Source organism: Chiloscyllium plagiosum, unplaced genomic scaffold (genome assembly GCF_037043375.1).
Source record: "Chiloscyllium plagiosum isolate Xiang-an unplaced genomic scaffold, Cpla_swu_hap1 HiC_scaffold_53X, whole genome shotgun sequence".
In the NCBI taxonomy this organism is placed as follows: domain Eukaryota; kingdom Metazoa; phylum Chordata; class Chondrichthyes; order Orectolobiformes; family Hemiscylliidae; genus Chiloscyllium; species Chiloscyllium plagiosum.
Genome location: NW_028270191.1, coordinates 27,963,693 through 27,985,470, shown reverse-complemented (window position 1 = coordinate 27,985,470; position 21,778 = coordinate 27,963,693). Strand labels below are relative to the sequence as shown.

The window sequence follows — 21,778 nt, the reverse complement described above, 5'->3', positions numbered from 1 at the left end:
GCCATCACCCTGTCCACGCCCCTCGCCATCTTACACACCTCTGTAAGGTCCCCCCCGCCCCTCTCAGTCTCTAAAGGAAACAGCCCTCGCTTGTCCAACCTCTCCCGGTAACTCAGACCCTCGGGTCCCGGCAAAACCCCTGTACATTTCTCCCACCTCCCCCCATCCCCCCTTTCCCCCCTTTAATAACATCCTTCCTGTAGTGAGGTGACTGAACCCGAACCCGATACTCCGAGTGCGGCCTCACCAACGCCCTGGATAAATGCGACATAACGTCCCAACGTCGATGCTCAGTGCCCTGACTGATGGGAGGGCCAGTGTGTCTAAACCCTTCCTCACTGCCCTTTCCACCTGGGACTCCACTTCCAGAGAACCGTGCAGCTGAACCCCAAGCTCCCTCTGTCCCCACTCCACTCCTTAAGGCCCCGACCGTTCACCAGGAAACTCCCACCTCGGTTTGCCTTCCCAAAATGCAACACCTCGCAGTTATCGATGTTAAACTGCGTTTGCCGTTTCCTGGCCCACTTCCCCAGCTGATCTAGGTCCTGCTGCAATCTCTGATCACCCCCCCCACCCTCACTGTCCACGTTACTGCCGACCTCATTGTCTGGATTGGTTTCAAGTTGTCAACACCATCAGATTTGAATTTAATTGGTCCTGAGTCCCAAAGTGTCTTTTGAAATTAATTGGCTGATCTACCGCTCTCGGTGCGGTCTCCTATGCACTGGGAACACAGGACGCCTATTTGTTTCAGAGAACCTCTCTGGGACACTCGCGCATTAGACAAGCCCAACGGCCCGTGGCGCCCAATTGAACTACCCCCTCCCGCTCCGGCAAAGTAGGGCAGCAGCCCGAAATGTCGAATTTTCCAGCTCCTCGGATGCTGTCTGGAGCTTTCCCTGCGCCACCCTCCCGACTCTGATCGCCAGCATCTGCAGTCCTCACTTTTCCCAGATAATTTAAACTCATTGGTTACATTCAATTTGTTGTCAAAACAGCGACCAATGCTCAGGTATCTATTTCACATCTCGGTGTTAGATATTTCTAATATCCCAGTACACTCTGGGACTGCTACCTAGTCACGCCCAGCGTTAGATATTTCCGATATCCCAGTACATTCCTGGACTGCTACCTAGTCACGCCCAGCGTTAGATATTTCCAAAATCCCAGTACACTCTGGGACTGCTGCCTAGTCACGCCCAATGTTAGATATTTCCGATATCCCAGTACACTCCGGGACTGCTACCTAGTCACGCCCAATATTAGATATTTCCGATATCCCAGTACACTCTGGGACTGCTACCTAGTCACGCCCAGTGTTAGATAATTCCGATATCCCAGTACACTCTGGGACTGCTACCTAGTCACGCCCAGTGTTAGATATTTCCGATATCCCAGTACACTCCGGGACCGCTACCTAGTCACACCCAGTGTTAGATATTTCCGATATCCCAGTACACTCCGGGACCGCTACCTAGTCACGCCCAGTGTTAGATATTAGCGATATCCCAGTACACTCCGGGACCGCTACCTAGTCACGCCCAATGTTAGATATTTCCGATATCCCAGTACACTCCGGGACCGCGACCTAGTCACGCCCAATGTTAGATATTTCCGATATCCCAGTACACTCCGGGACTGCTACCTAGTCACACCCAGTGTTAGATATTTCCGATATCCCAGTACACTCTGGGACTGCTACCTAGTCACGCCCAGTGTTAGATATTTCCGATATCCCGGTACACTCTGGGACCGCTACCTAGTCACACCCAGTGTTAGATATTTCCGATATCCCAGTACACTCTGGGACCGCTACCTAGTCACGCCCAGTGTTAGATATTTCCGATATCCCGGTACACTCTGGGACCGCTACCTAGTCACACCCAGTGTTAGATATTTCCGATATCCCAGTACACTCTGGGACCGCTACCTAGTCACGCCCAGTGTTAGATATTTCCGATATCCCAGTACACTCTGGGACTGCTACCTAGTCACACCCAGTGTTAGATATTTCCGATATCCCAGTACACTCTGGGACCGCTACCTAGTCACACCCAGTGTTAGATATTTCCGATATCCCAGTACACTCTGGGACCGCTACCTAGTCACACCCAGTGTTAGATATTTCCGATATCCCAGTACAGTCTGGGACCGCTACCTAGTCACACCCAGTGTTAGATATTTCCGATATCCCAGTACACTCCGGGACCGCTGCCTAGTCACGCCCAGTGTTAGATATTTCCGATATCCCAGTACACTCTGGGACCGCTACCTAGTCATGCCCAGTGTTAGATATTTCCGATATCCCGGTACACTCCGGGACTGCTACCTAGTCACGCCCAGTGTTAGATATTTCCGATATCCCAGTACACTCCGGGACTGCTACCTAGTCACGCCCAGTGTTAGATATTTCCGATATCCCAGTACACTCTGGGACTGCTACCTAGTCATGCCCAGTGTTAGATATTTCCGATATCCCGGTACACTCCGGGATGCTACCTAGTCGCGCCCAGTGTTAGATATTTCCGATATCCCAGTACACTCCGGGACTGCTACCTAGTCACGCCCAGTGTTAGATATTTCCGATATCCCAGTACACTCTGGGACTGCTACCTAGTCACACCCAGTGTTAGATATTTCCGATATCCCAGTACACTCTGGGACCGCTACCTAGTCACGCCCAGTGTTAGATATTTCCGATATCCCAGTACACTCCGGGACGGCTACCTAGTCACGCCCAGTGTTAGATATTTCCGATATCCCAGTACACTCCGGGACTGCTACCTAGTCACACCCAGCGTTAGATATTTCCGATATCCCAGTACACTCCGGGACCGCTACCTAGTCACGCCCAGTGTTAGATATTTCCGATATCCCAGTACACTCTGGGACTGCTACCTAGTCACGCCCAGTGTTAGATATTTCCGATATCCCAGTACACTCTGGGACTGCTACCTAGTCACGCCCAGTGTTAGATATTTCCGATATCCCAGTACACTCCGGGACTGCTACCTAGTCACGCCCAGTGTTAGATATTTCCTATATCCCAGTACACTCCGGGACTGCTACCTAGTCACGCCCAGTGTTAGATATTTCCGATATCCCAGTACACTCTGGGACCGCTACCTAGTCACGCCCAGTGTTAGATATTTCCGATATCCCAGTACACTCTGGGACTGCTACCTAGTCATGCCCAGTGTTAGATATTTCCGATATCCCAGTACACTCCGGGACTGCTACCTAGTCACGCCCAGTGTTAGATATTTCCGATATCCCAGTACACTCCGGGACCGCTACCTAGTCACGCCCAGTGTTAGATATTTCCGATATCCCAGTACACTCCGGGACCGCTACCTAGTCACGCCCAGTGTTAGATATTTCCGATATCCCAGTACACTCCGGGACTGCTACCTAGTCACACCCAGTGTTAGATATTTCCGATATCCCAGTACACTCTGGGACCGCTACCTAGTCACGCCCAGTGTTAGATATTTCCGATATCCCAGTACACTCTGGGACCGCTACCTAGTCACACCCAGTGTTAGATATTTCCGATATCCCAGTACACTCTGGGACTGCTACCTAGTCACGCCCAGTGTTAGATATTTCCGATATCCCGGTACACTCTGGGACCGCTACCTAGTCACACCCAGTGTTAGATATTTCCGATATCCCAGTACACTCTGGGACCGCTACCTAGTCACGCCCAGTGTTAGATATTTCCGATATCCCAGTACACTCTGGGACTGCTACCTAGTCACACCCAGTGTTAGATATTTCCGATATCCCAGTACACTCTGGGACCGCTACCTAGTCACACCCAGTGTTAGATATTTCCGATATCCCAGTACACTCTGGGACCGCTACCTAGTCACACCCAGTGTTAGATATTTCCGATATCCCAGTACAGTCCGGGACTGCTACCTAGTCACACCCAGTGTTAGATATTTCCGATATCCCAGTACAGTCTGGGACCGCTACCTAGTCACGCCCAGTGTTAGATATTTCCGATATCCCAGTACACTCCGGGACTGCTACCTAGTCACACCCAGTGTTAGATATTTCCGATATCCCAGTACACTCTGGGACCGCTACCTAGTCACGCCCAGTGTTAGATATTTCCATAATCCCAGTACACTCCGGGACCGCTATCTAGTCACGCCCAGTGTTAGATATTTCCGATATCCCAGTACACTCTGGGACCGCTACCTAGTCACGCCCAGTGTTAGATATTTCCGATATCCCAGTACACTCTGGGACTGCTACCTAGTCACGCCCAGTGTTAGATATTTCCGATATCCCAGTACACTCTGGGACTGCTACCTAGTCACGCCCAGTGTTAGATATTTCCGATATCCCAGTACACTCCGGGACTGCTACCTAGTCATGCCCAGTGTTAGATATTTCCGATATCCCAGTACACTCCGGGACTGCTACCTAGTCACGCCCAGTGTTAGATATTTCCGATATCCCAGTACACTCCGGGACCGCTGCCTAGTCACGCCCAGTGTTAGATATTTCCGATATCCCAGTACACTCTGGGACTGCTACCTAGTCACGCCCAGTGTTAGATATTTCCGATATCCCAGTACACTCTGGGACCGCTACCTAGTCACACCCAGTGTTAGATATTTCCGATATCCCAGTACACTCTGGGACTGCTACCTAGTCACGCCCAGTGTTAGATATTTCCATAATCCCAGTACACTCCGGGACTGCTACCTAGTCACGCCCAGTGTTAGATATTTCCGATATCCCAGTACACTCCGGGACTGCTACCTAGTCACACCCAGTGTTAGATATTTCCGATATCCCAGTACACTCTGGGACCGCTACCTAGTCACGCCCAGTGTTAGATATTTCCATAATCCCAGTACACTCCGGGACTGCTACCTAGTCACGCCCAGTGTTAGATATTTCCGATATCCCAGTACACTCCGGGACTGCTACCTAGTCACGCCCAGTGTTAGATATTTCCGATATCCCAGTACACTCTGGGACCGCTACCTAGTCACGCCCAGTGTTAGATATTTCCGATATCCCAGTACACTCTGGGACTGCTACCTAGTCATGCCCAGTGTTAGATATTTCCGATATCCCAGTACACTCCGGGACTGCTACCTAGTCACGCCCAGTGTTAGATATTTCCGATATCCCAGTACACTCCGGGACCGCTACCTAGTCACGCCCAGTGTTAGATATTTCCGATATCCCAGTACACTCCGGGACCGCTACCTAGTCACGCCCAGTGTTAGATATTTCCGATATCCCAGTACACTCCGGGACTGCTACCTAGTCACACCCAGTGTTAGATATTTCCGATATCCCAGTACACTCTGGGACCGCTACCTAGTCACGCCCAGTGTTAGATATTTCCGATATCCCAGTACACTCTGGGACCGCTACCTAGTCACACCCAGTGTTAGATATTTCCGATATCCCAGTACACTCTGGGACTGCTACCTAGTCACGCCCAGTGTTAGATATTTCCGATATCCCGGTACACTCTGGGACCGCTACCTAGTCACACCCAGTGTTAGATATTTCCGATATCCCAGTACACTCTGGGACCGCTACCTAGTCACGCCCAGTGTTAGATATTTCCGATATCCCGGTACACTCTGGGACCGCTACCTAGTCACACCCAGTGTTAGATATTTCCGATATCCCAGTACACTCTGGGACCGCTACCTAGTCACGCCCAGTGTTAGATATTTCCGATATCCCAGTACACTCTGGGACTGCTACCTAGTCACACCCAGTGTTAGATATTTCCGATATCCCAGTACACTCTGGGACCGCTACCTAGTCACACCCAGTGTTAGATATTTCCGATATCCCAGTACACTCTGGGACCGCTACCTAGTCACACCCAGTGTTAGATATTTCCGATATCCCAGTACACTCCGGGACCGCTGCCTAGTCACGCCCAGTGTTAGATATTTCCGATATCCCAGTACACTCTGGGACCGCTACCTAGTCATGCCCAGTGTTAGATATTTCCGATATCCCGGTACACTCCGGGACTGCTACCTAGTCACGCCCAGTGTTAGATATTTCCGATATCCCAGTACACTCCGGGACTGCTACCTAGTCACACCCAGCGTTAGATATTTCCGATATCCCAGTACACTCTGGGACTGCTACCTAGTCACGCCCAGTGTTAGATATTTCCGATATCCCAGTACACTCTGGGATTGCTACCTAGTCACGCCCAGTGTTAGATATTTCCGATATCCCAGTACACTCTGGGACTGCTACCTAGTCATGCCCAGTGTTAGATATTTCCGATATCCCGGTACACTCCGGGATGCTACCTAGTCGCACCCAGTGTTAGATATTTCCGATATCCCAGTACACTCCGGGACTGCTACCTAGTCACGCCCAGTGTTAGATATTTCCGATATCCCAGTACACTCTGGGACTGCTACCTAGTCACACCCAGTGTTAGATATTTCCGATATCCCAGTACACTCTGGGACCGCTACCTAGTCACGCCCAGTGTTAGATATTTCCGATATCCCAGTACACTCCGGGACGGCTACCTAGTCACGCCCAGTGTTAGATATTTCCGATATCCCAGTACACTCCGGGACTGCTACCTAGTCACACCCAGCGTTAGATATTTCCGATATCCCAGTACACTCCGGGACCGCTACCTAGTCACGCCCAGTGTTAGATATTTCCGATATCCCAGTACACTCTGGGACTGCTACCTAGTCACGCCCAGTGTTAGATATTTCCGATATCCCAGTACACTCTGGGACTGCTACCTAGTCACGCCCAGTGTTAGATATTTCCGATATCCCAGTACACTCCGGGACTGCTACCTAGTCACGCCCAGTGTTAGATATTTCCTATATCCCAGTACACTCCGGGACTGCTACCTAGTCACGCCCAGTGTTAGATATTTCCGATATCCCAGTACACTCTGGGACTGCTACCTAATCACGCCCAGTGTTAGATATTTCCGATATCCCAGTACACTCCGGGACTGCTACCTAGTCACGCCCAATGTTAGATATTTCCGATATCCCAGTACACTCCGGGACTGCTACCTAGTCACGCCCAGTGTTAGATATTTCCGATATCCCAGTACACTCTGGGACTGCTACCTAGTCACACCCAGTGTTAGATATTTCCGATATCCCAGTACACTCCGGGACCGCTACCTAGTCACGCCCAGTGTTAGATATTTCCGATATCCCAGTACACTCCGGGACCGCTACCTAGTCACACCCAGTGTTAGATATTTCCGATATTCCAGTACACTCTGGGACCGCTACCTAGTCACGCCCAGTGTTAGATATTTCCGATATCCCAGTACACTCCGGGACTGCTACCTAGTCACGCCCAGTGTTAGATATTTCCGATATCCCAGTACACTCTGGGACCGCTACCTAGTCACGCCCAGTGTTAGATATTTCCGATATCCCAGTACACTCCGGGACTGCTACCTAGTCACGCCCAGTGTTAGATATTTCCGATATCCCAGTACACTCTGGGACTGCTACCTAGTCACGCCCAGTGTTAGATATTTCCGATATCCCAGTACACTCTGGGACTGCTACCTAGTCACACCCAGTGTTAGATATTTCCGATATCCCAGTACACTCTGGGACCGCTACCTAGTCACGCCCAGTGTTAGATATTTCCGATATCCCAGTACACTCTGGGACTGCTACCTAGTCACGCCCAGTGTTAGATATTTCCGATATCCCAGTACACTCCGGGACTGCTACCTAGTCACACCCAGTGTTAGATATTTCCGATATCCCAGTACACTCTGGGACCGCTACCTAGTCACACCCAGTGTTAGATATTTCCGATATCCCAGTACACTCCGGGACTGCTACCTAGTCACACCCAGTGTTAGATATTTCCGATATCCCAGTACACTCTGGGACCGCTACCTAGTCACACCCAGTGTTAGATATTTCCGATATCCCAGTACACTCTGGGACCGCTGCCTAGTCACGCCCAGGGTTAGATATTTCCGATATCCCAGTACACTCTGGGACTGCTACCTAGTCACGCCCAGTGTTAGATATTTCCGATATCCCAGTACACTCCGGGACTGCTACCTAGTCACACCCAGCGTTAGATATTTCCGATATCCCAGTACACTCTGGGACCGCTACCTAGTCACGCCCAGTGTTAGATATTTCCGATATCCCAGTACACTCCGGGACTGCTACCTAGTCACGCCCAGTGTTAGATATTTCCGATATCCCAGTACACTCCGGGACTGCTACCTAATCACGCCAAGTGTTAGATATTTCCGATATCCCAGTACACTCCGGGACTGCTACCTAGTCACGCCCAGTGTTAGATATTTCCGATATCCCAGTACACTCTGGGACCGCTACCTAGTCACGCCCAGTGTTAGATATTTCCGATATCCCAGTACACTCCGGGACCGCTACCTAGTCACGCCCAGTGTTAGATATTTCCGATATCCCAGTACACTCTGGGACCGCTACCTAGTCACGCCCAGTGTTAGATATTTCCGATATCGCAGTACACTCTGGGACTGCTACCTAGTCACGCCCAGTGTTAGATATTTCCGATATCCCAGTACACTCCGGGACTGCTACCTAGTCACACCCAGTGTTAGATATTTCCGATATCCCAGTACACTCTGGGACTGCTACCTAGTCACGCCCAGTGTTAGATATTTCCGATATCCCAGTACACTCCGGGACTGCTACCTAGTCACACCCAGTGTTAGATATTTCCGATATCCCAGTACACTCTGGGACTGCTACCTAGTCACACCCAGTGTTAGATATTTCCGATATCCCAGTACACTCCGGGACCGCTACCTAGTCACGCCCAGTGTTAGATATTTCCGATATCCCAGTACACTCTGGGACTGCTACCTAGTCACGCCCAGTGTTAGATATTTCCGATATCCCAGTACACTCCGGGACCGCTACCTAGTCACGCCCAGTGTTAGATATTTCCGATATTCCAGTACACTCTGGGACCGCTACCTAGTCACGCCCAGTGTTAGATATTTCCGATATCCCAGTACACTCCGGGACTGCTACCTAGTCACGCCCAGTGTTAGATATTTCCGATATCCCAGTACACTCCGGGACTGCTACCTAGTCACGCCCAGTGTTAGATATTTCCGATATCCCAGTACACTCTGGGACCGCTACCTAGTCACGCCCAGTGTTAGATATTTCCGATATCCCAGTACACTCCGGGACTGCTACCTAGTCACGCCCAGTGTTAGATATTTCCGATATCCCAGTACACTCTGGGACTGCTACCTAGTCACGCCCAGTGTTAGATATTTCCGATATCCCAGTACACTCTGGGACTGCTACCTAGTCACACCCAGTGTTAGATATTTCCGATATCCCAGTACACTCTGGGACCGCTACCTAGTCACGCCCAGTGTTAGATATTTCCGATATCCCAGTACACTCTGGGACTGCTACCTAGTCACGCCCAGTGTTAGATATTTCCGATATCCCAGTACACTCCGGGACTGCTACCTAGTCACACCCAGTGTTAGATATTTCCGATATCCCAGTACACTCTGGGACCGCTACCTAGTCACACCCAGTGTTAGATATTTCCGATATCCCAGTACACTCCGGGACTGCTACCTAGTCACACCCAGTGTTAGATATTTCCGATATCCCAGTACACTCTGGGACCGCTACCTAGTCACACCCAGTGTTAGATATTTCCGATATCCCAGTACACTCTGGGACCGCTGCCTAGTCACGCCCAGGGTTAGATATTTCCGATATCCCAGTACACTCTGGGACTGCTACCTAGTCACGCCCAGTGTTAGATATTTCCGATATCCCAGTACACTCCGGGACTGCTACCTAGTCACACCCAGCGTTAGATATTTCCGATATCCCAGTACACTCTGGGACCGCTACCTAGTCACGCCCAGTGTTAGATATTTCCGATATCCCAGTACACTCCGGGACTGCTACCTAGTCACGCCCAGTGTTAGATATTTCCGATATCCCAGTACACTCCGGGACCGCTACCTAATCACGCCCAGTGTTAGATATTTCCGATATCCCAGTACACTCCGGGACTGCTACCTAGTCACGCCCAGTGTTATTTATTTCCGATATCCCAGTACACTCTGGGACCGCTACCTAGTCACGCCCAGTGTTAGATATTTCCGATATCCCAGTACACTCTGGGACTGCTACCTAGTCACGCCCAGTGTTAGATATTTCCGATATCCCAGTACACTCCGGGACTGCTACCTAGTCACACCCAGTGTTAGATATTTCCGATATCCCAGTACACTCTGGGACCGCTACCTAGTCACACCCAGTGTTAGATATTTCCGATATCCCAGTACACTCCGGGACTGCTACCTAGTCACACCCAGTGTTAGATATTTCCGATATCCCAGTACACTCTGGGATCGCTACCTAGTCACACCCAGTGTTAGATATTTCCGATATCCCAGTACACTCTGGGACCGCTGCCTAGTCACGCCCAGGGTTAGATATTTCCGATATCCCAGTACACTCTGGGACTGCTACCTAGTCACGCCCAGTGTTAGATATTTCCGATATCCCGGTACACTCCGGGACTGCTACCTAGTCACGCCCAGTGTTAGATATTTCCGATATCCCAGTACACTCTGGGACTGCTACCTAGTCACGCCCAGTGTTAGATATTTCCGATATCCCAGTACACTCTGGGACTGCTACCTAGTCACACCCAGTGTTAGATATTTCCGATATCCCAGTACACTCCGGGACTGCTACCTAGTCACGCCCAGTGTTAGATATTTCCGATATCCCAGTACAGTCTGGGACTGCTACCTAGTCACGCCCAGTGTTAGATATTTCCGATATCCCAGTACACTCCGGGACTGCTACCTAGTCACACCCAGTGTTAGATATTTCCGATATCCCAGTACACTCTGGGACTGCTACCTAGTCACGCCCAGTGTTAGATATTTCCGATATCCCAGTACACTCCGGGACTGCTACCTAGTCACGCCCAGTGTTAGATATTTCCGATATCCCAGTACACTCCGGGACTGCTACCTAGTCACGCCCAGTGTTAGATATTTCCGATATCCCAGTACACTCCGGGACTGCTACCTAGTCACGCCCAGTGTTAGATATTTCCGATATCCCAGTACACTCCGGGACTGCTACCTAGTCACACCCAGTGTTAGATATTTCCGATATCCCAGTACACTCTGGGACTGCTACCTAGTCACGCCCAGTGTTAGATATTTCCGATATCCCAGTACACTCCGGGACTGCTACCTAGTCACACCCAGTGTTAGATATTTCCGATATCCCAGTACACTCTGGGACCGCTACCTAGTCACGCCCAGTGTTAGATATTTCCGATATCCCAGTACAATCTGGGACTGCTACCTAGTCACACCCAGTGTTAGATATTTCCGATATCCCAGTACACTCCGGGACTGCTACCTAGTCACGCCCAGTGTTAGATATTTCCGATATCCCAGTACACTCCGGGACTGCTACCTAGTCACACCCAGTGTTAGATATTTCCGATATCCCAGTACACTCCGGGACCGCTACCTAGTCACGCCCAGTGTTAGATATTTCCGATATCCCAGTACACTCCGGGACTGCTACCTAGTCACGCCCAGTGTTAGATATTTCCAATATCCCAGTACACTCCGGGACCGCTACCTAGTCACACCCAGTGTTAGATATTTCCGATATCCCAGTACACTCCGGGACTGCTACCTAGTCACACCCAGTGTTAGATATTTCCGATATCCCAGTACACTCTGGGATCGCTACCTAGTCACACCCAGTGTTAGATATTTCCGATATCCCAGTACACTCTGGGACCGCTGCCTAGTCACGCCCAGGGTTAGATATTTCCGATATCCCAGTACACTCTGGGACTGCTACCTAGTCACGCCCAGTGTTAGATATTTCCGATATCCCAGTACACTCCGGGACTGCTACCTAGTCACACCCAGCGTTAGATATTTCCGATATCCCAGTACACTCTGGGACCGCTACCTAGTCACGCCCAGTGTTAGATATTTCCGATATCCCAGTACACTCCGGGACTGCTACCTAGTCACACCCAGTGTTAGATATTTCCGATATCCCAGTACACTCTGGGACCGCTACCTAGTCACGCCCAGTGTTAGATATTTCCATAATCCCAGTACACTCTGGGACTGCTACCTAGTCACGCCCAGTGTTAGATATTTCCGATATCCCAGTACACTCTGGGACTGCTACCTAGTCACGCCCAGTGTTAGATATTTCCGATATCCCAGTACACTCTGGGACTGCTACCTAGTCACGCCCAGTGTTAGATATTTCCGATATCCCAGTACACTCCGGGACCGCTACCTAGTCACGCCCAATGTTAGATATTTCCGATATCCCAGCACACTCCGGGACTGCTACCTAGTCACACCCAGTGTTAGATATTTCCGATATCCCAGTACACTCTGGGACCGCTACCTAGTCACGCCCAGTGTTAGATATTTCCGATATCCCAGTACACTCTGGGACCGCTACCTAGTCACGCCCAGTATTAGATATTTCCGATATCCCAGTACACTCTGGGACTGCTACCTAGTCACACCCAGTATTAGATATTTCCGATATCCCAGTACACTCTGGGACTGCTACCTAGTCACGCCCAGTGTTAGATATTTCCGATATCCCAGTACACTCTGGGACCGCTACCTAGTCACGCCCAGTGTTAGATATTTCCGATATCCCAGTACACTCCGGGACCGCTACCTAGTCACGCCCAGTGTTAGATATTTCCGATATCCCAGTACACTCTGGGACTGCTACCTAGTCACACCCAGTGTTAGATATTTCCGATATCCCAGTACACTCTGGGACTGCTACCTAGTCACGCCCAGTGTTAGATATTTCCGATATCCCAGTACACTCTGGGACTGCTACCTAGTCACGCCCAGTGTTAGATATTTCCGATATCCCAGTACACTCTGGGACCGCTACCTAGTCACGCCCAGTGTTAGATATTTCCGATATCCCAGTACACTCTGGGACTGCTACCTAGTCACACCCAGTGTTAGATATTTCCGATATCCCAGTACACTCTGGGACCGCTACCTCGTCACGCCCAGTGTTAGATATTTCCGATATCCCAGTACACTCCGGGACTGCTACCTAGTCACACCCAGTGTTAGATATTTCCATAATCCCAGTACACTCTGGGACCGCTACCTAGTCACGCCCAGTGTTAGATATTTCCGATATCCCAGTACACTCCGGGACCGCTACCTAGTCACGCCCAGTGTTAGATATTTCCGATATCCCAGTACACTCCGGGACCGCTACCTAGTCACGCCCAATGTTAGATATTTCCGATATCCCAGTACACTCCGGGACCGCGACCTAGTCACGCCCAATGTTAGATATTTCCGATATCCCAGTACACTCCGGGACTGCTACCTAGTCACACCCAGTGTTAGATATTTCCGATATCCCAGTACACTCTGGGACCGCTACCTAGTCACGCCCAGTGTTAGATATTTCCATAATCCCAGTACACTCTGGGACTGCTACCTAGTCACGCCCAGTGTTAGATATTTCCGATATCCCAGTACACTCTGGGACTGCTACCTAGTCACGCCCAGTGTTAGATATTTCCGATATCCCAGTACACTCTGGGACTGCTACCTAGTCACGCCCAGTGTTAGATATTTCCGATATCCCAGTACACTCCGGGACCGCTACCTAGTCACGCCCAATGTTAGATATTTCCGATATCCCAGCACACTCCGGGACTGCTACCTAGTCACACCCAGTGTTAGATATTTCCGATATCCCAGTACACTCTGGGACCGCTACCTAGTCACGCCCAGTGTTAGATATTTCCGATATCCCAGTACACTCTGGGACCGCTACCTAGTCACGCCCAGTATTAGATATTTCCGATATCCCAGTACACTCTGGGACTGCTACCTAGTCACACCCAGTATTAGATATTTCCGATATCCCAGTACACTCTGGGACTGCTACCTAGTCACGCCCAGTGTTAGATATTTCCGATATCCCAGTACACTCTGGGACCGCTACCTAGTCACGCCCAGTGTTAGATATTTCCGATATCCCAGTACACTCTGGGACTGCTACCTAGTCACGCCCAGTGTTAGATATTTCCGATATCCCAGTACACTCTGGGACTGCTACCTAGTCACGCCCAGTGTTAGATATTTCCGATATCCCAGTACACTCTGGGACTGCTACCTAGTCACACCCAGTGTTAGATATTTCCGATATCCCAGTACACTCTGGGACTGCTACCTAGTCACGCCCAGTGTTAGATATTTCCGATATCCCAGTACACTCTGGGACTGCTACCTAGTCACGCCCAGTGTTAGATATTTCCGATATCCCAGTACACTCTGGGACCGCTACCTAGTCACGCCCAGTGTTAGATATTTCCGATATCCCAGTACACTCTGGGACCGCTACCTAGTCACACCCAGTGTTAGATATTTCCGATATCCCAGTACACTCTGGGACCGCTACCTCGTCACGCCCAGTGTTAGATATTTCCGATATCCCAGTACACTCCGGGACTGCTACCTAGTCACACCCAGTGTTAGATATTTCCATAATCCCAGTACACTCTGGGACCGCTACCTAGTCACGCCCAGTGTTAGATATTTCCGATATCCCAGTACACTCCGGGACTGCTACCTAGTCACACCCAGTGTTAGATATTTCCGATATCCCAGTACACTCTGGGACTGCTACCTAGTCACACCCAGTGTTAGATATTTCCGATATCCCAGTACACTCCGGGACTGCTACCTAGTCACGCCCAGTGTTAGATATTTCCGATATCCCAGTACACTCCGGGACTGCTACCTAGTCACACCCAGTGTTAGATATTTCCATAATCCCAGTACACTCTGGGACCGCTACCTAGTCACGCCCAGTGTTAGATATTTCCGATATCCCAGTACACTCTGGGACTGCTACCTAGTCACACCCAGTGTTAGATATTTCCGATATCCCAGTACACTCTGGGACCGCTACCTCGTCACACCCAGTGTTAGATATTTCCATAATCCCAGTACACTCTGGGACCGCTACCTAGTCACGCCCAGTGTTAGATATTTCCGATATCCCAGTACACTCCGGGACTGCTACCTAGTCACACCCAGTGTTAGATATTTCCGATATCCCAGTACACTCTGGGACTGCTACCTAGTCACGCCCAGTGTTAGATATTTCCGATATCCCAGTACACTCTGGGACCGCTACCTAGTCACACCCAGTGTTAGATATTTCCGATATCCCAGTACACTCCGGGACTGCTACCTAGTCACACCCAGTGTTAGATATTTCCGATATCCCAGTACACTCTGGGACTGCTACCTAGTCACACCCAGTGTTAGATATTTCCATAATCCCAGTACACTCTGGGACTGCTACCTAGTCACACCCAGTGTTAGATATTTCCGATATCCCAGTACACTCTGGGACCGCTACGTAGTCACGCCCAGTGTTAGATATTTCCGATATCCCAGTACACTCCGGGACCGCTACCTAGTCACACCCAGTGTTAGATATTTCCGATATCCCAGTACACTCCGGGACTGCTACCTAGTCACGCCCAGTGTTAGATATTTCCGATATCCCAGTACACTCTGGGACCGCTACCTAGTCACACCCAGTGTTAGATATTTCCGATATCCCAGTACACTCCGGGACTGCTACCTAGTCACACCCAGTGTTAGATATTTCCGATATCCCAGTACACTCCGGGACCGCTACCTAGTCACGCCCAGTGTTAGATATTTCCGATATCCCAGTACACTCCGGGACTGCTACCTAGTCACGCCCAGTGTTAGATATTTCCGATATCCCAGTACACTCCGGGACCGCTACCTCGTCACGCCCAGTGTTAGATATTTCCGATATCCCAGTACACTCTGGGACTGCTACCTAGTCACGCCCAGTGTTAGATATTTCCAATATCCCAGTACACTCCGGGACCGCTACCTAGTCACACCCAGTGTTAGATATTTCCGATATCCCAGTACACTCCGGGACTGCTACCTAGTCACACCCAGTGTTAGATATTTCCGATATCCCAGTACACTCTGGGATCGCTACCTAGTCACACCCAGTGTTAGATATTTCCGATATCCCAGTACACTCTGGGACCGCTGCCTAGTCACGCCCAGGGTTAGATATTTCCGATATCCCAGTACACTCTGGGACTGCTACCTAGTCACGCCCAGTGTTAGATATTTCCGATATCCCAGTACACTCCGGGACTGCTACCTAGTCACACCCAGCGTTAGATATTTCCGATATCCCAGTACACTCTGGGACCGCTACCTAGTCACGCCCAGTGTTAGATATTTCCGATATTCCAGTACACTCTGGGACTGCTATCTAGTCACGCCCAGTGTTAGATATTTCCGATATCCCAGTACACTCCGGGACTGCTACCTAGTCACGCCCAGTGTTAGATATTTCCGATATCCCAGTACACTCCGGGACTGCTACCTAGTCACACCCAGTGTTAGATATTTCCGATATCCCAGTACACTCTGGGACTGCTACCTAGTCACGCCCAGTGTTAGATATTTCCGATATCCCAGTACACTCTGGGACCGCTACCTAGTCACGCCCAGTGTTAGATATTTCCGATATCCCAGTACACTCCGGGACTGCTACCTAGTCACGCCCAGTGTTAGATATTTCCGATATCCCAGTACACTCTGGGACTGCTACCTAGTCACGCCCAGTGTTAGATATTTCCGATATCCCAGTACACTCCGGGACCGCTACCTAGTCACGCCCAGTGTTAGATATTTCCGATATCCCAGTACACTCCGGGACCGCTACCTAGTCACGCCCAATGTTAGATATTTCCGATATCCCAGTACACTCCGGGACCGCGACCTAGTCACGCCCAATGTTAGATATTTCCGATATCCCAGTACACTCCGGGACTGCTACCTAGTCACACCCAGTGTTAGATATTTCCGATATCCCAGTACACTCTGGGACCGCTACCTAGTCACGCCCAGTGTTAGATATTTCCATAATCCCAGTACACTCTGGGACTGCTACCTAGTCACGCCCAGTGTTAGATATTTCCGATATCCCAGTACACTCTGGGACTGCTACCTAGTCACGCCCAGTGTTAGATATTTCCGATATCCCAGTACACTCTGGGACTGCTACCTAGTCACGCCCAGTGTTAGATATTTCCGATATCCCAGTACACTCCGGGACCGCTACCTAGTCACGCCCAATGTTAGATATTTCCGATATCCCAGCACACTCCGGGACTGCTACCTAGTCACACCCAGTGTTAGATATTTCCGATATCCCAGTACACTCTGGGACCGCTACCTAGTCACGCCCAGTGTTAGATATTTCCGATATCCCAGTACACTCTGGGACCGCTACCTAGTCACGCCCAGTATTAGATATTTCCGATATCCCAGTACACTCTGGGACTGCTACCTAGTCACACCCAGTATTAGATATTTCCGATATCCCAGTACACTCTGGGACTGCTACCTAGTCACGCCCAGTGTTAGATATTTCCGATATCCCAGTACACTCTGGGACCGCTACCTAGTCACGCCCAGTGTTAGATATTTCCGATATCCCAGTACACTCTGGGACTGCTACCTAGTCACGCCCAGTGTTAGATATTTCCGATATCCCAGTACACTCTGGGACTGCTACCTAGTCACGCCCAGTGTTAGATATTTCCGATATCCCAGTACACTCTGGGACTGCTACCTAGTCACACCCAGTGTTAGATATTTCCGATATCCCAGTACACTCTGGGACTGCTACCTAGTCACGCCCAGTGTTAGATATTTCCGATATCCCAGTACACTCTGGGACTGCTACCTAGTCACGCCCAGTGTTAGATATTTCCGATATCCCAGTACACTCTGGGACCGCTACCTAGTCACGCCCAGTGTTAGATATTTCCGATATCCCAGTACACTCTGGGACTGCTACCTAGTCACACCCAGTGTTAGATATTTCCGATATCCCAGTACACTCTGGGACCGCTACCTCGTCACGCCCAGTGTTAGATATTTCCGATATCCCAGTACACTCCGGGACTGCTACCTAGTCACACCCAGTGTTAGATATTTCCATAATCCCAGTACACTCTGGGACCGCTACCTAGTCACGCCCAGTGTTAGATATTTCCGATATCCCAGTACACTCCGGGACCGCTACCTAGTCACGCCCAGTGTTAGATATTTCCGATATCCCAGTACACTCCGGGACCGCTACCTAGTCACGCCCAATGTTAGATATTTCCGATATCCCAGTACACTCCGGGACCGCGACCTAGTCACGCCCAATGTTAGATATTTCCGATATCCCAGTACACTCCGGGACTGCTACCTAGTCACACCCAGTGTTAGATATTTCCGATATCCCAGTACACTCTGGGACCGCTACCTAGTCACGCCCAGTGTTAGATATTTCCATAATCCCAGTACACTCTGGGACTGCTACCTAGTCACGCCCAGTGTTAGATATTTCCGATATCCCAGTACACTCTGGGACTGCTACCTAGTCACGCCCAGTGTTAGATATTTCCGATATCCCAGTACACTCTGGGACTGCTACCTAGTCACGCCCAGTGTTAGATATTTCCGATATCCCAGTACACTCCGGGACCGCTACCTAGTCACGCCCAATGTTAGATATTTCCGATATCCCAGCACACTCCGGGACTGCTACCTAGTCACACCCAGTGTTAGATATTTCCGATATCCCAGTACACTCTGGGACCGCTACCTAGTCACGCCCAGTGTTAGATATTTCCGATATCCCAGTACACTCTGGGACCGCTACCTAGTCACGCCCAGTATTAGATATTTCCGATATCCCAGTACACTCTGGGACTGCTACCTAGTCACACCCAGTATTAGATATTTCCGATATCCCAGTACACTCTGGGACTGCTACCTAGTCACGCCCAGTGTTAGATATTTCCGATATCCCAGTACACTCTGGGACCGCTACCTAGTCACGCCCAGTGTTAGATATTTCCGATATCCCAGTACACTCTGGGACTGCTACCTAGTCACGCCCAGTGTTAGATATTTCCGATATCCCAGTACACTCTGGGACTGCTACCTAGTCACGCCCAGTGTTAGATATTTCCGATATCCCAGTACACTCTGGGACTGCTACCTAGTCACACCCAGTGTTAGATATTTCCGATATCCCAGTACACTCTGGGACTGCTACCTAGTCACGCCCAGTGTTAGATATTTCCGATATCCCAGTACACTCTGGGACTGCTACCTAGTCACGCCCAGTGTTAGATATTTCCGATATCCCAGTACACTCTGGGACCGCTACCTAGTCACGCCCAGTGTTAGATATTTCCGATATCCCAGTACACTCTGGGACTGCTACCTAGTCACACCCAGTGTTAGATATTTCCGATATCCCAGTACACTCTGGGACCGCTACCTCGTCACGCCCAGTGTTAGATATTTCCGATATCCCAGTACACTCCGGGACTGCTACCTAGTCACACCCAGTGTTAGATATTTCCATAATCCCAGTACACTCTGGGACCGCTACCTAGTCACGCCCAGTGTTAGATATTTCCGATATCCCAGTACACTCCGGGACTGCTACCTAGTCACACCCAGTGTTAGATATTTCCGATATCCCAGTACACTCTGGGACTGCTACCTAGTCACACCCAGTGTTAGATATTTCCGATATCCCAGTACACTCCGGGACTGCTACCTAGTCACGCCCAGTGTTAGATATTTCCGATATCCCAGTACACTCCGGGACTGCTACCTAGTCACACCCAGTGTTAGATATTTCCATAATCCCAGTACACTCTGGGACCGCTACCTAGTCACGCCCAGTGTTAGATATTTCCGATATCCCAGTACACTCTGGGACTGCTACCTAGTCACACCCAGTGTTAGATATTTCCGATATCCCAGTACACTCTGGGACCGCTACCTCGTCACACCCAGTGTTAGATATTTCCATAATCCCAGTACACTCTGGGACCGCTACCTAGTCACGCCCAGTGTTAGATATTTCCGATATCCCAGTACACTCCGGGACTGCTACCTAGTCACACCCAGTGTTAGATATTTCCGATATCCCAGTACACTCTGGGACTGCTACCTAGTCACGCCCAGTGTTAGATATTTCCGATATCCCAGTACACTCTGGGACCGCTACCTAGTCACACCCAGTGTTAGATATTTCCGATATCCCAGTACACTCCGGGACTGCTACCTAGTCACACCCAGTGTTAGATATTTCCGATATCCCAGTACACTCTGGGACTGCTACCTAGTCACACCCAGTGTTAGATATTTCCATAATCCCAGTACACTCTGGGACTGCTACCTAGTCACACCCAGTGTTAGATATTTCCGATATCCCAGTACACTCTGGGACCGCTACGTAGTCACGCCCAGTGTTAGATATTTCCGATATCCCAGTACACTCCGGGACCGCTACCTAGTCACACCCAGTGTTAGATATTTCCGATATCCCAGTACACTCCGGGACTGCTACCTAGTCACGCCCAGTGTTAGATATTTCCGATATCCCAGTACACTCTGGGACCGCTACCTAGTCACACCCAGTGTTAGATATTTCCGATATCCCAGTACACTCCGGGACTGCTACCTAGTCACACCCAGTGTTAGATATTTCCGATATCCCAGTACACTCCGGGACCGCTACCTAGTCACGCCCAGTGTTAGATATTTCCGATATCCCAGTACACTCCGGGACTGCTACCTAGTCACGCCCAGTGTTAGATATTTCCGATATCCCAGTACACTCCGGGACCGCTACCTAGTCATGCCCAGTGTTAGATATTTCCGATATCCCAGTACACTCCGGGACTGCTGGCTCGTGATGTGGTAGGTGCCTGCAAGCTCTCTTTGCAAGACAGGACTCACTCTCTCCTTAACGATACAGTGTACACCCTCAGCCTCATAACAGAGGGGGTGCGGGCTGATCAGGGGGAGGTCTGTGCAAGGGGAGCTGTGCGGGCTGTCGACAGGTCAGGAAGGATGGAGGGGGGGGGCGCGCTGAGAATTCTGTCTTTGCTTGGCAAGTCCCACCGGGGGACGCGGGGAAGAGAAGACGGGGTGTTGACTCCAGGATATTACTAACAATGTTCCCCCAACCTCCTCCCCTCAGATCTGGGTGAGCAGCGCCCACAATTCCAGTGGCTATTACGCCATCGATGGGGACGAGAACCTCCAGGCTGACCACTTCGACACCAGGCTTAGCTTTGGCGACGTCCACACCCTGTGGGCCAGGACGGGCTACCTCGGTTTCGTTCGCAGGACTGAGCTCACTGAGGCCAGTGGGGGTAAGTGACGCACACCATTACACACCACCCTGCGCCCACCCGCACACCACATAACCACCGCAGCCACGTAATGGTGCCCGCTCCCTCAGCGCTGACCCTCCCACAGCGCCCACTCCCTCAGCACTGACCCTCACACTGCACCCGCTCCCTCAGCACTGACCCTCCCACAGCGCCCACTCCCTCAGCACTGACCCTCCAACAGCACCCACTCCCTCAGCACTGACCCTCCCACAGCACCCACTCCCTCAGCGCTGACCCTCCCACAGCACCCTCTCCCTCAGCACTGACCCTCCCACAGCACCCACTCCCTCAGCGCTGACCCTCCCACAGCACCCTCTCCCTCAGCACTGACCCTCCCACAGCACCCGCTCCCTCAGCACTGACCCTCCCACAGCACCCT

General features: G+C 50.6%; 1 protein-coding gene across 1 annotated transcript in view; it reads left to right on the top strand.

Moving 5' to 3' along the window:
- The window catches only part of LOC148134717 (disco-interacting protein 2 homolog B-A-like), a gene marked incomplete at its 5' end in the record, with an annotated part of 50,552 nt that overhangs the window by 17,088 nt on the left and 11,686 nt on the right, over positions 1 to 21,778 (top strand). The window contains one exon of the mRNA XM_087985507.1: positions 21,204 to 21,378. Within this exon, the coding sequence (XP_087841633.1) occupies positions 21,204 to 21,378 (175 nt within the window). The remainder of the gene's footprint in view (positions 1 to 21,203; positions 21,379 to 21,778) is intronic.